At 44.2% G+C, this 11943-nt stretch overlaps 2 protein-coding genes across 2 annotated transcripts; both read left to right on the forward strand.

Annotated features, from left to right (window-relative positions):
- The first annotated feature begins 2913 nt into the window (after positions 1-2913).
- On the forward strand, positions 2914-9115 carry LOC112900984. The gene is made up of 6 exons (XM_025969784.1): positions 2914-3098; positions 3189-3391; positions 5297-5407; positions 5485-7649; positions 8470-8542; positions 8626-9115. Exons 1-6 carry the CDS (start codon positions 3002-3004, stop codon positions 8773-8775), a joined length of 2799 nt encoding a protein of 932 aa, XP_025825569.1. The 5' UTR covers positions 2914-3001; the 3' UTR covers positions 8776-9115.
- Positions 9116-9376: 261 nt separating this feature from the next.
- LOC112873780 (DNA repair protein RAD5B-like) lies at positions 9377-11457 on the forward strand. The gene is made up of 3 exons (XM_025936834.1): positions 9377-10768; positions 10891-11024; positions 11137-11457. Exons 1-3 carry the CDS (start codon positions 9710-9712, stop codon positions 11252-11254), a joined length of 1311 nt encoding a protein of 436 aa, XP_025792619.1. The 5' UTR covers positions 9377-9709; the 3' UTR covers positions 11255-11457.
- The last annotated feature ends 486 nt before the right edge of the window (positions 11458-11943 follow it).

Below are 11943 nucleotides of genomic sequence, written 5' to 3' on the forward strand. Positions count from 1 at the left end.
GTAAAAAGAAAAGAAGCATTTTTTTTGTTTTTACCCCTGGTCAAAGAATGGTCAGCTGATTTGGTCAATGGTCGGTCAAACCTATAGTCAAACTTGAGTCAAAGCAGTCAAAGCTTGGTCAAACTCTGGTCAAATTAGTCAAACTCTGGTCAAATCAGGCAAATTTGTGTCGAACTTGTTAAACCATGGTCAAAAGGACAAACTTGGGTCAAACTAGTTCAAAGTTATTTAAAAAGAGTTAAACTGGTCAACCGTCCATTAAGAGAGCACAAAAATATGCCTTGCAAACAAAGAGCCTCATCTGGTCCAGAGTTGAAACCTAGTCCACCAGGAAAATTCGCAGTCCAAACAGAGAGCCTCACCTGGTCGACCAGAGTCGAAACCTAGTCCACCAAGAATTTTCGCATTGCAAATAGAGAGCTGGTCGACGAGGGTCGAAACCTGGTCCACCAAGAAACGCCCAGAACAGAATTTTCAAGGAATTTAAGCGAGAATTTGATTAAGATTTTGATAGCATTTATATAGGGACATATAAGACAATTTACCACAAGAACAGTACATAACAATGATCTGTTGGGACAAATGTTGATCCAAGAATCCAAAATCCAAATATTTTGAAAAACACACAAAACAAGTCATCTTCTCAAAGACCTGTCTAGAAAAAACTGCAACAGTAAAGCAAACAATTTTGCATGCATGATCTCAAGCCAAGTTATGAGAATCCAAGATATTTAGTTCATTTCTCAAAGCACAAAACTTTGACTCTAGAGGCTTAGTGAAAATATTGGCAGGTTGCCATTTGATGCTCACTTGACATAAAGCAATATCTCATCCCTTGTAAGAAGTGATGTGTGTTTGATGTATCTCATTGCAGGGGTAGACCTACGTTGAGGTAAGCAGCAGCACAGCCCCTTCCTCCCTCCCCCCTCGCCCCTCAATTTTTTGATCGTAACGTAATTAGCAATTTTCACCATATCTAAATTTCTAAAATTTAATTGTTCTTAAGATGTGCCGCCGCTCAAAATTTTCTCTAGGTTCGAGCCCCTGCCTCATTGTAGTCAATTGCTACCACAACATCCGGTACAACAATGTCTATCATGTCAGGTGGCCATAACTCATAATACGCCCTCTCAGTTTAATGTTTCAATCAAACTTGGGGATAATTAGCGTAGGTAGCTTACCTTTACAAAACACATTGGTACTGCTGAGTTGCTTCTCAAGCTAGCTTTGATACTATGGGATAACGTTGCGATGACTAAAATTAGATAGGCGGTTGAGGCACTCGATAGAACACTGTAGGATATTATAGGATCTACACGGTGTTTTGCGTGTTTTGCAGGTAAGGCTACGTTGCTATGGCTTTGAGCAACTTGGCACGTTTACTCTTTGATTGTACTTACACATCCAGGTGCACGGGTGATTAGTGCACATTAATTTTCATCTGCACCATTCGGCGGTTTGCAAACATAAAATGATATGAGAAATTAGTTATATGATGTAGTTTTAAGTTCCTGTTACAAATTATGACCAATGCTTCTTGCAATTCAAAATTGATGTACTATTTGGTGAACTAATAAATTGGATTTGCAACTATTTTATCTATATATCTATTAGTGTCAGTAAATTCCTTGTATACCATTGGAATTTAACCAATCCCCTATATGCCATTGAAGTTTAGTGTATCCCTTCAATGCCATCAGTTATATTTAGGATAATACCCACAGTAATGCTGTTAAAACGGGTCAAACTTCGTTCTTCCGTTTTTACCTCTACCCAACCTTATCCTTAATCACCGGCCACATCTCATCTTCCTTCTCCACTTTCACTAAGATCCAAACCACTACCAGCCCTAAACACGCCGCCCACCGCCGCTCCCACCCTCCCAACTGCACCGCGTCGGGCCCTCCTACACACTCCCAGTCGAGCTCAGCCCCGTGTGCTGGGCAGGCTCGTCGTTCCCGGTCTCCTCGTGCGCAGGCGTCCCCTGCGCGCTGTCCTGTTCACGCCCCCTGCAAGCTGGTCTTTTATTCTTTATTATTTCCATTATTATATACGCTGTTCCTTTTTTCAATCTTTTTCCATATCTTTTAATACATGAATATAATATTCTTGTTTACTAGATTATTTTAAAAACACGTACGTGCTGCACTTACATCTACACTAGTCAAAAATAAAGGGAAAGTGACCAACATAATATTTAGTGCGTATTTGCATTTTGAACTTATTTTAAGAAAATACTTAGATGAACAAGCTCAATTATGTTAGAGAACTGTAACACTCTAGACTAATCTTGGATCAGTTTTCTTCCCACTAATTACAAGTTATAACTGCTTCACACAAGGAGCAAATGGAGTGTAACTCAGTTATGTTGTTGTGAAGAAATACTAAGCTAAGTTATATATTTTTGGCCAATTATTTATTCAGTGGTCGGCAACATGCCTAGCCCTAAATAAACGTCATTAGTCCCTTAGTATTCATGCAAGTAGGATGTGCATAAGCGCCTTTTGAGTATTTCTGCACAGTTGCAAAAAGAAAAAGTTTACAATTTTTTTTCTACCAAGTCAAAATGTTTATATCCTGGTGATAAAAGGCTCGCTATAAATTTAGCCACTAAACTTGTAATATACTTCTTGTATCTAAGTCTAAGTAAGTTAAATAATTTAGTTTTTCTAAGAAAAATCTACTAATATTAGCCCATCTAAATACTCACAATAACGTCAAACCTAATACGTACTATACTATTTGGTGGTATTAAGACATTATAATTCACAGGAGTATATTCTAGAGTCCATACACAATGGATCATATTGATGTTGCTGTTGCATATTATATTATTATGAATTTGGTAACTGCCATAGATGAAAATTGAATTCTTGAAGAAAAAAAACTGCTGCTCCAAGATCTGTGTTCGAAGATCGGTCGGTTGTTGTTGGATCTTCTCATCGAAGCGTCTCCTGACTCCTCCAATGCTCGTCCCCCTCGAACTTCACCGGCGCTCGCGATGCCAGCCCCCTCCGCCGCCGCCGAACGCCTCGCCGCCCAGTGGGTCGCCGACGCCCTCGCTGCCGACGAGACCATCGACTTCTCCGTAATAAAGGGTAAGCCCCAGGCCCTAATCGCTCGCTTCGCGCCCTCGGTTCTCCTTCACTCCTTCAATCTCTCACCTAGGGTTCCTGGTGCTCCACCAGCGCTGGTGGGAGATTCATCGGAGTTCCTCGTCGGCGCCCCGGATGCTGCGCGGGAGCGGGTGGCGCTCCGGTGCCTGCAGGAGCTCGCCGCCTTCGCCGTCTCGGACGAGGATGGTGTTGCGGCGGCGGCGGCCCCGTCGGGGATTCTTAGGGCTGACGCCTCCCGCTCTTGCGAGGACTTGCTGATTGAGCTCACCGGGCAGGTATTTAGTGCCTATGCAACCATCTGCATTCTCAGTTGTGGGTCGTTCTGACTTCTGATTTACCTATCCCTGTTGTCAAATACTAGCAATGTTTTTGTTTAGTGAAGAACACGCATTTCTGTTCATGTGGATTAGTAGACACCGTCGTTCTGGAAACAATTTGAAGGAACTTAGATAATCAATTGTAGCTGCTTGGTTTCCGGTCATGTGGATTAGTTGACTCCGTCATTTTGGAAATGACGAGCCTAGACAATTATTTGCATAGCCCCTTGCTTTCTTATTCGGTTGAAATTGTCCTGGTTTAGTTGTCACTGGTAGAATCATAGTGAGAGAGCAGTTGGGGTTGGGTGGTGGTGGGGTGGGGTGTAAAAGAATGAATATATATCTGAACAGAACATCCGGTCGGAAGGTTAATCCAAATCTTAAACATTGACTGTATGTGCGCTTTAAGCTAAACTGATGCACAAATTCTCTTCAATAAATAAATGAATCTGTAGTTTTTTTTGATGATTCAAGAGTGATCTTATGGTGCGTAATCATTTTCATCTGTTCGTCATTGTGGTGCTAGTTAGATTAAAATGTTATTCAAATTGTGTAGCATACTTTTATCTAACAATTCAAATTCATCTAAGTTTTGAAGCATTGTTTTGATCTTCCAATAACTATAGAGCAGCTGCTGCATTTAATAATTGGTGATGATTCACAGAGTTCTCAGTACAACAATAGATTCTTTTCACGAATGGCTTTCTGTTGCTTTTATTTTCTGTATTTCTTGTGGTAGTTGTTGCATTGTACTAGTTATTATGCAATTTGTCCCTACGGGCTGTGGTCAATTGCGGTGCAACTCCCAAGAGGAAAATATTGCATACCGTTGTGTACAAATATATTTATTTATCAACTTATCCAATTGTTACTGTGAAATATGAATGCTAAATCTCTAATAGAAGACTCAGTATTGGTATGTCAGAAAATAGTCTCTATATTTAGTAAAAGAAAAGAATCTTTTGAGCTATTGTGCTCTACGTTGAGAATTTGGTTCAAATCTACAGCTACTCTTAAGTAGATAAGTGGTCAAATATGCCCACGTGCTCCTGTCAAGACCATAGTTATTGAAACCGGACTGGCCTAGCAGCTCGACCGGTAAAACCAGGAACCAGAGCCAAGCCCCTGTTGGTGTTAAGTGTTAACAGATCAGTGTCCTCAAGGAATTGGAGTTGGGCCCCGTTTTGGTACCGAGTTGTGCTGCCTGCTAACTCATGGGCCTTGGAGGGAAAGTGAGATAAAATATAGATAAAAGAGCTAGGATTGAGAAAATGGGTGAGACTATTTGAACCCTGGTCTTGGGGTTGGAAGGCCGTTACTCTTAACCACCAACATTTATTGACATTTACAAAAATAAGTATGTTTTGAACCGTCGGTTCTACGTTTGGTTGGCCCGGGAACCGTGAACAGACAGCCTCACCAGTTCACTGAATAATGTGGTCAAGACTAACCAATTGGTTGCAACCTTGGAACCAATTATTCCATTAATGCTGTGGCAGCTGTGACATGCATTGCCATTTGCCTACTGAATAAATGATTGTGAGGTTAGAAAGATTACTGCATTGCCTTCCAGATAAGTTGTTTGAATGCACTATTTTGTGCTGAAGACTATGATGTTATCTTATATGCCATTCATCACATAAGCATGCACACATAGCTAATGTAAAAATTTATAAGTATGCACCTAGTTTTAATTGGTGCTTCTCGATGATTAAGTGTAGCTTGCTTATCAGTTCTTGAAATGATCTTCGTGTATTTTTCAGTTTTGTTTGTTTCTTTCCAAAAATAAGACATGTTGCAGTTTGGTTATCATCAATTTATTTCCAGATTCAGGTTTGTGTTACATGAGCGTAAAATTTGCAGGTTGGAAGCTCAATAAGTTTTGAAAAGGACAGAATTCTGCCTTTTAGACAAGATATTCAGGACTTTATTTGTATCAAGAAACCTACACTACCAGGAACTTCTTTGGAGTTGGTAAGTTAAAAGGCTATTTTCAAATGGAAAATCGAAGTTCTCCTCAAAATGTACCAAGCTGCCTGTTTTATATGCAGCTCCGAGAAGTTGATCCAGAGATTCAATCTGTGGTTGCACCATCCCCAGTAGATCAGAATGGCATCAAGAAACATGACAACAATCAGTCCCTGTGCAATGTCAACCATCTCCATTCAAATGTAGAGAAGCCTAGGCCCCCTACAGTCAGTACTGAGCTTCCGCCTGAAAATTTAACACATGTAGTTAAGGAAACTGAAATAGGTAATTTCCAGCAGTGTCCAATCAAACCAACTGTTGATTTTGACCAACCATGTGCATCAGACCTCAGGTTCTACAATCAACCACAAGAAGATGCTATAAATGCTGCTAGTGTTGGTGCAAGTACCACAGAAAAGAATCTTTCTAATGTGGATAGTGACTTATCAGTAGCTGCTGTACCTGCATCAGCTAGCTGCAATGCGACTTCGCAGGGCAACATTGTGGAACCCTTGTCAAAGAAGGATGTGGTAGATAAAACTGCCGTGGTTCAACCACAGCCTTGTAAAGGAAAGTCATCAAATCCAAATGATGATGGCACCTGTGATCAATCATTGAAGGATCCCAGTCATGAAAACCAAACCTTTCAGGCTACAATGGCTCCAGCTTTTGTCAGAACCAATGATGTTTTACCAACCGATACATCTGAAGCAAGCCACATGGTAAACCAGAATCTGGATGGCAGTGCCAGCATTCCACCTGTAGAAAAGGATCCTGTTCATCTGCGAGCTGCTAGCGGTATACCTTCTGTACCCTGCAATGGTGCTATGCAAGGAGACAAATCTGGGACCAACCACCCATCTACAGAGCATTCTACAATGTTTGAAGAGCAGATTGGTACCAAGTCTCAACTGGAAGTTAGTTGTGCTGACAAAAACAAGCACACTCTATATGACGATGGCACCATGTTGGAAAAGAATACGGTCTGTGGTGGGCTGAATGTGCAGACTGCTCCAGAGTCTCATAGCTGCAATGTAACCTTGCATGATAAAATTTCAGAAGCCAACTCTTTATCCGAGCAGAATATTGAAACAAACACAACTGAAGTTCAGAAACGTAGTTGCAGTATATCTGTTCCAAACTCTTCTCATGATGGGGACAGAGAAAGAGCTAAACAGGATTCAAAGAAGCAAACTGTTGGGAAAACTGTGGCAGAAACATCACATGTCCATAACGCAGATGATAGTTTCAGTGGATTTGCTGCTGCTCGTCTGCTGTCAATGACTGGAAAAATGCCATTGTGTAGTCAGGTTCAAGAAGCCAATGATTGCCTTGGGGTCTCCCAAGAACAAGATTTATGCATAAAATGCGGTAAAGATGGTCAGCTGCTGCAATGCAGCAGCTGCTTGTTATCTGCTCATGATAGCTGTTTTGGTTCGTCAGTGACATTTGAAGACTCTGGACAGTTCTATTGCCCAGTATGCATCTGTACTAAAGCCACTGAAGCATACCAAAAAGCAAAGAAAACATATATTGAAGCTAGGAAGAATCTAGTTGCTTTCCTTGGCACAGAGCAATTGCTCAAGCATCATGATGAGCAGCAAACCAACGGTGAGGATCAATTGAATGTACAGGATCAATTGAATGTACGAAATTCATCAAAAAGGCAAAAAGGCTGCAGCCAAACCAAAGATGATGACCTTGCTCATCAGGGTGAAGAGTCTGATCGGCAGAGGAAGAAACAGAAAATAAGTGCTACGAGTGATGCATGTAATGGGGTAGTCATTGAAAAGGCATCTTCTGTTCGGAATGCTGATGTGGCACCCATGAATAAACATTCTGTGCTCCAGAACAATAGCAATCAACCTCATAATTCAGAGAAAGACCATCATGTGGAAAACACAGAAGCTCGTGAAGATGCTGGTAATGGCCACTCATCTCATGAGAGAAGAAATTCATCTCAGAAGAGATGCACTCCTGCTGCAAATCCGGAAGTTGAGGCTTACAAAGAGGATGTCCCTACAAATTCTCACCAATCCGATGATTCTGATGAAATAGAAGCTTCGTCCTCAAATGACTCTGGCAAGCGATCAGCACCCCCTTGGCGTACTATGAAGCACCACAAAGCAAAACCACAAGAAAGGGAAGCAACTGCAGCTAGTAATTCTAGAAAAGCATTTGGGCAGCAGGATCAACACATGCCTTCACCGTCAGGGAAAAGAAAATATGCATACCCACCCAAGCGTTAGTAAGTATTTGAATGGAGCTTTATTAGCACTTCTTTCCTCATTTTATGTGCACTTACTGCTTTATTCATTTTTTTGTTTGACTTAGTATCAGCGCAATATGTGATTAGTTTAAAGTCAAATAACATTAAGCCCGCTGATTTAGATATGCTATAAATAAACCACCCTAGCTTGCATATATGGTAGATAAGGCTCTGCCATGGATATTGGTGTGCTGAAACCTAATGAGTTCCAGCGCTCATGCTTAAATAGTTTACAATATTTAGCATTCTTAGTTTAGCCTTCTTAATTAATATTATGAATAAGAATAACATTCTGCAGATCAGAAGATTATTTTGACTTGAATGTCTTAAGTTTTCTGATATCATCATAATGATATGATGTAGTCTTTTCAGTGTTCATGAATGATTTCACATTCATGACACCATCAACAGTAGTTTTTGCAAATCACCCTTCATTTAGTGAAGTAACTCGTAACTGAGGAGTTTTTGTGAATTTATCATTCATTAAAATGAAAAATGGAACGTTGTTTACACTACTGAAGTTAGGTAGACTTAATTGCATATGTAGCCAATGCAATTTTTTTTTATCACTAAGTAGTGATGAGTGTGCACAGTTGCTATTACCCTCTGTTGTGTGTCAATGACCGTTTAAATTTATCCTGCACACATGATAAAGTATTGAACTTAACTAATTTGGAGTACCAGTGTTTATTGCCGTTTTCCTTAATAGCCCATTTATTATGAAAAATCAAACATTCGAAATTGCACCATTTCATGGTTTCTGCTTTATACCCAATAACCGAGCATTTCCATCTGGCAGTTCCAATCCTGTTGCACCCACTGGAAGGCGCTCAAAGCTCTGTTGGACAGAAGAGGAAGAAGCAGCTTTAAGGGTAACCATTCTTTCTTTGTGAATTTCCATTGCATCTGCTGCTTGCTTGGCTTAGATATTTACAATATGCACTGTGTTATCCAGGACGCAATGGAAAAATTCACCCCACGGGACAACGGGGCTATCCCATGGGTTCAGATACTAGAACACGGCAGGAATGTGTTTCACAAGACACGCCTTCCGTGTGATCTGAGGGTCAAGTGGAGGAACATGAAGAAGAAAGCAGTCTCCTGATGCTAACAATTTCATGCCTAATGCTACCATCGTACGATGTCAGTCTAACCCTTTCCTCACCTCTGAGCATCCTCATGACCTCATGTAAATGTAAATGTTTTGAGCTATCTTCTCGCGCAAGTAGGACCTACAAAGTTTAGCCTGATGTCATATTTAGTAGCTTTCAATCATTAGGATACTATAAGGGCGTTTGGTTTCTCTGTTGTGAAGGTCGTCGGGGTATGCAAAGGACCTGTATTATTTTCCGACAAACATCTCCATTGTACATTTTCATCCGTCGGTTTCGGATGAGTACGGGACCGAATATACCCAGTAGCTATAGTATGCGCTTGCAGTGTGAGATTTTTTTTTTTGGGTGCATATTTGATGGTGCAGTGAAGGTCATGGCCTACAAAAAAGCTACCGTAGTGGTGCACCTGACATTATTTTCGTCATACCCGTTTCCAAACTGTATGAAGCCTAAACTCCCATCGAATGGTTAAGACCACAGGAAGGGCGGCTTGAACAGACATATAAACACTAGTTTAGTAAACGGGAACGCAAGACAATATTTCCTTTTTTTAGAAGAAAATCTTATCTGTCAAGCCTGAATAATTCGTTTAGTCGAATGATCTTCAAAATCACCTCAAACGCACATTCAGGTTCACAAAGTTTTCTAGTAAGCGCAAAGTAGTTGTATAAAACGTTTCAACCTCGAAAATAAAATTTTCACTGCACCTTCACGGCTTCACCGTCGGCCTTTCCCTCCAACCCGTCCCGCCAAAATTGAGAACATTTCCTTTCCCTCGTCTTCGTCTCTTATCCCCCGCCAAAAACCACGCCAAAGCCCATAAAACTCCTCGTTTCCCTCCACCGTCGCCTCCCAACCGCGCTACAATCCTCTTCGGCTCTTCGCCGGCGTCTACTCTCGTATCCTCACCGTCGACCGGCAGCTATGGCGTGCGACGGCGCCGACCGCCGCGACCTGCCGGAGCGGTCCTCCGACCAGCCCGCCCTCTTCGATGACGACATGGCCGCCTTCCGCGCCGTCCTCGGTGCGGACCTCCCGGTGGCTGCGGCCGTCGACGCGCTCACCCGCTGCAGCGGCGACACCGAGCGGGCCATCAAATGGCTCCAGGACGATGCCGCCGCCGCCGACCGCGACGGCGGCGACGTCGAGCTGGAGAAAGGTCCCGCTGGTGGTGCCGCTCCGGTGCCTGCTCCGAGGGGCGTCAAGGCGGAGCGCGGCTTTGGCGGCGGCGACCTTCCCCCGCTGCCGCCGCCTCCGGTGAAGGTTGAAGCCGCGGGCGAGGTCAGGGTCGAGGTCAAGACGGAGCCAATCGATGCCGATCCCGACGAGGTGAAGGTGAAGATTGAAGCTCCCGAAGAGGTTGAGGTGAAGATGGAGGTTGAAGCTCCCGGCGAGGCCGAGGTCAAGGTGAAGATGGAGGTTGAAACTCCCGGCGAGGCCGAGGTCAAGCAGGAGGATGAGGCCGACGAGGTCGATGTCAAGGAGGAGGAGCCGCGCGGTTCGCCCATCAAAGGTCAGGTTTTGTCACCGCGCCGTGTGAAGGAGGATGAGAGTGACTGCAGCGAAAACGAGGTGGAGATGATGGAACCCCCGGCGAGGTCCAAGAAGAGGCCCCACGAAGACGACGGCGTGGTCTTCATCGACCTGACGACGTCCCACCCGGCGCCGTACCTGAACCCGAGGCCCATCCGCGCGATGCCGCCGCCGGGGGCCATCCCGACGAACGAGTGGAGGATGGTGGTGGCTCCGCCGCCGGCGGAGCTGGACGAGTACCCGCCGGACCGCCGCGAGTGGTGCTTCTTCAAGAAGTCGTACGCCACCGGGCTGTTGACGTGCCGCGGGAGGAAGGTGCTGGACGGCGGCGAGGTCGTCCACTTCGCGTTCCCGTCGCACGACAGGCTCCGCGGCGGGATCAGGGTGTCGTACAGGCAGGCGGCCGCTCTGATGGAGATCGTGCGCTTCTCGACCAACCGATCTGGAGAGGTTCGTTCTTGCAACTTTACTCACAATCCCTTCACACATAGCTGCATGTCTGGAAGATATGGATGTATCTGTGCAGAGTTAGTGCCTCAATTTTTCGATTTTTTTATGGTTATTCATTGTAGATTGGGAAGCTGTCTCCCGTGTGGGCAAAGTGCCTTGCCCCGCTGGTGAATTCTTCCACGATCAAGGTCCAGGGGAAGATTGTGTTTCCGATGATGGAGCTGAGGCTGATGCAGGAAGTTTTGCTGTATGTCAGGTAATGAGCGGAATTGGATGTTCATCTGTGCTTGCTGTCTGATTTGTTACATGAGTCCTCCATTGCGCCATTATACTGTCCTGCCTGATGCTGAATTTGTTGGCTTTTGCAGCTTCTACATCCACCGCTCATCCATGTGCCTGATGGCTCCTGAAAACGCTCACCATCCCGACAATCCTCTTCGTGGCCTGTTCAAGTTGCTCCGGAGATTCGGCGTGCCAGAAGTCTGAAGCCCAGTCGACATCGATGGCCGCTTGGAAAGGAAGGGCATAAGTTTTAGGAACTGGCTAGGAATATAGTAGTTAGTGCATCATCGGTTCACCGTGCTGGCTAATTTTGCTCTAATCTTGCCGCACGGCATGGCTGCTAAGCGTTCTTGTATCTATGCCACCCCCCTAAACTCTGATTTCTACTCCTAGCTCTGCTAGGCCAATGGTGTCGTCCCCCGTTGACATGTTGAGCTTGAGCGATGGTGTCGGGTTCAGTGTTTCCGCTCGTGTAGCTTCAGAGTGCACGCACGCATCAGAGAACGCTGCACTGCGAGTTTGCAACGAGGTGTTCTTCTCTGTTCTTTCTGGGAAGCGAAGCCAGCGAGTTTGTTGCTGTTTCTCCGTCCAAGCCGATTGAGTTGTGGGTGTTGGCAAAAGCTGAGCCTTCAGTCATGTGCTGGTAGAGACTGTAGACGTTCATACAAGACCCAGTCAGGTAGTCACCTAGCGAGCGAGTAGCAACAACCCAAGCATCATGCACTTGACTGGCTTACTATTCTGAACATGGAACAACGATGTGATGGTCAGTCCTGAAAACAAGTTGTGCATCATGCACTTGACTGGCTTGCATTAGTTTGCTGCTCTCCCTTGTACGGCATACAAAGCTAAACTGTACATACAAATTGCCTGAAACCCTGCAAGTCTGTAAT

This window comes from Panicum hallii, chromosome 1 (assembly GCF_002211085.1).
Source record: "Panicum hallii strain FIL2 chromosome 1, PHallii_v3.1, whole genome shotgun sequence".
Classification (NCBI taxonomy): Eukaryota; Viridiplantae; Streptophyta; class Magnoliopsida; order Poales; family Poaceae; genus Panicum; species Panicum hallii.

What these genes read in the sequence shown, in the direction of transcription:
- LOC112873780 (XM_025936834.1), top strand. Translation starts at nt 9,710, where the DNA reads ATGGCGTGCGACGGCGCCGACCGCCGCGACCTGCCGGAGCGGTCCTCC. An exon ending in CGACCAACCGATCTGGAGAG is followed by an intron (nt 10,769 to 10,890) that starts GTTCGTTCTTGC and finishes TATTCATTGTAG; the next exon opens with ATTGGGAAGCTGTCTCCCGT. An exon ending in GAAGTTTTGCTGTATGTCAG is followed by an intron (nt 11,025 to 11,136) that starts GTAATGAGCGGA and finishes TGGCTTTTGCAG; the next exon opens with CTTCTACATCCACCGCTCAT.
- LOC112900984 (XM_025969784.1), top strand. Translation starts at nt 3,002, where the DNA reads ATGCCAGCCCCCTCCGCCGCCGCCGAACGCCTCGCCGCCCAGTGGGTC. An exon ending in CGACTTCTCCGTAATAAAGG is followed by an intron (nt 3,099 to 3,188) that starts GTAAGCCCCAGG and finishes GTGCTCCACCAG; the next exon opens with CGCTGGTGGGAGATTCATCG. An exon ending in AGGAAGAAGCAGCTTTAAGG is followed by an intron (nt 8,543 to 8,625) that starts GTAACCATTCTT and finishes TGTGTTATCCAG; the next exon opens with GACGCAATGGAAAAATTCAC.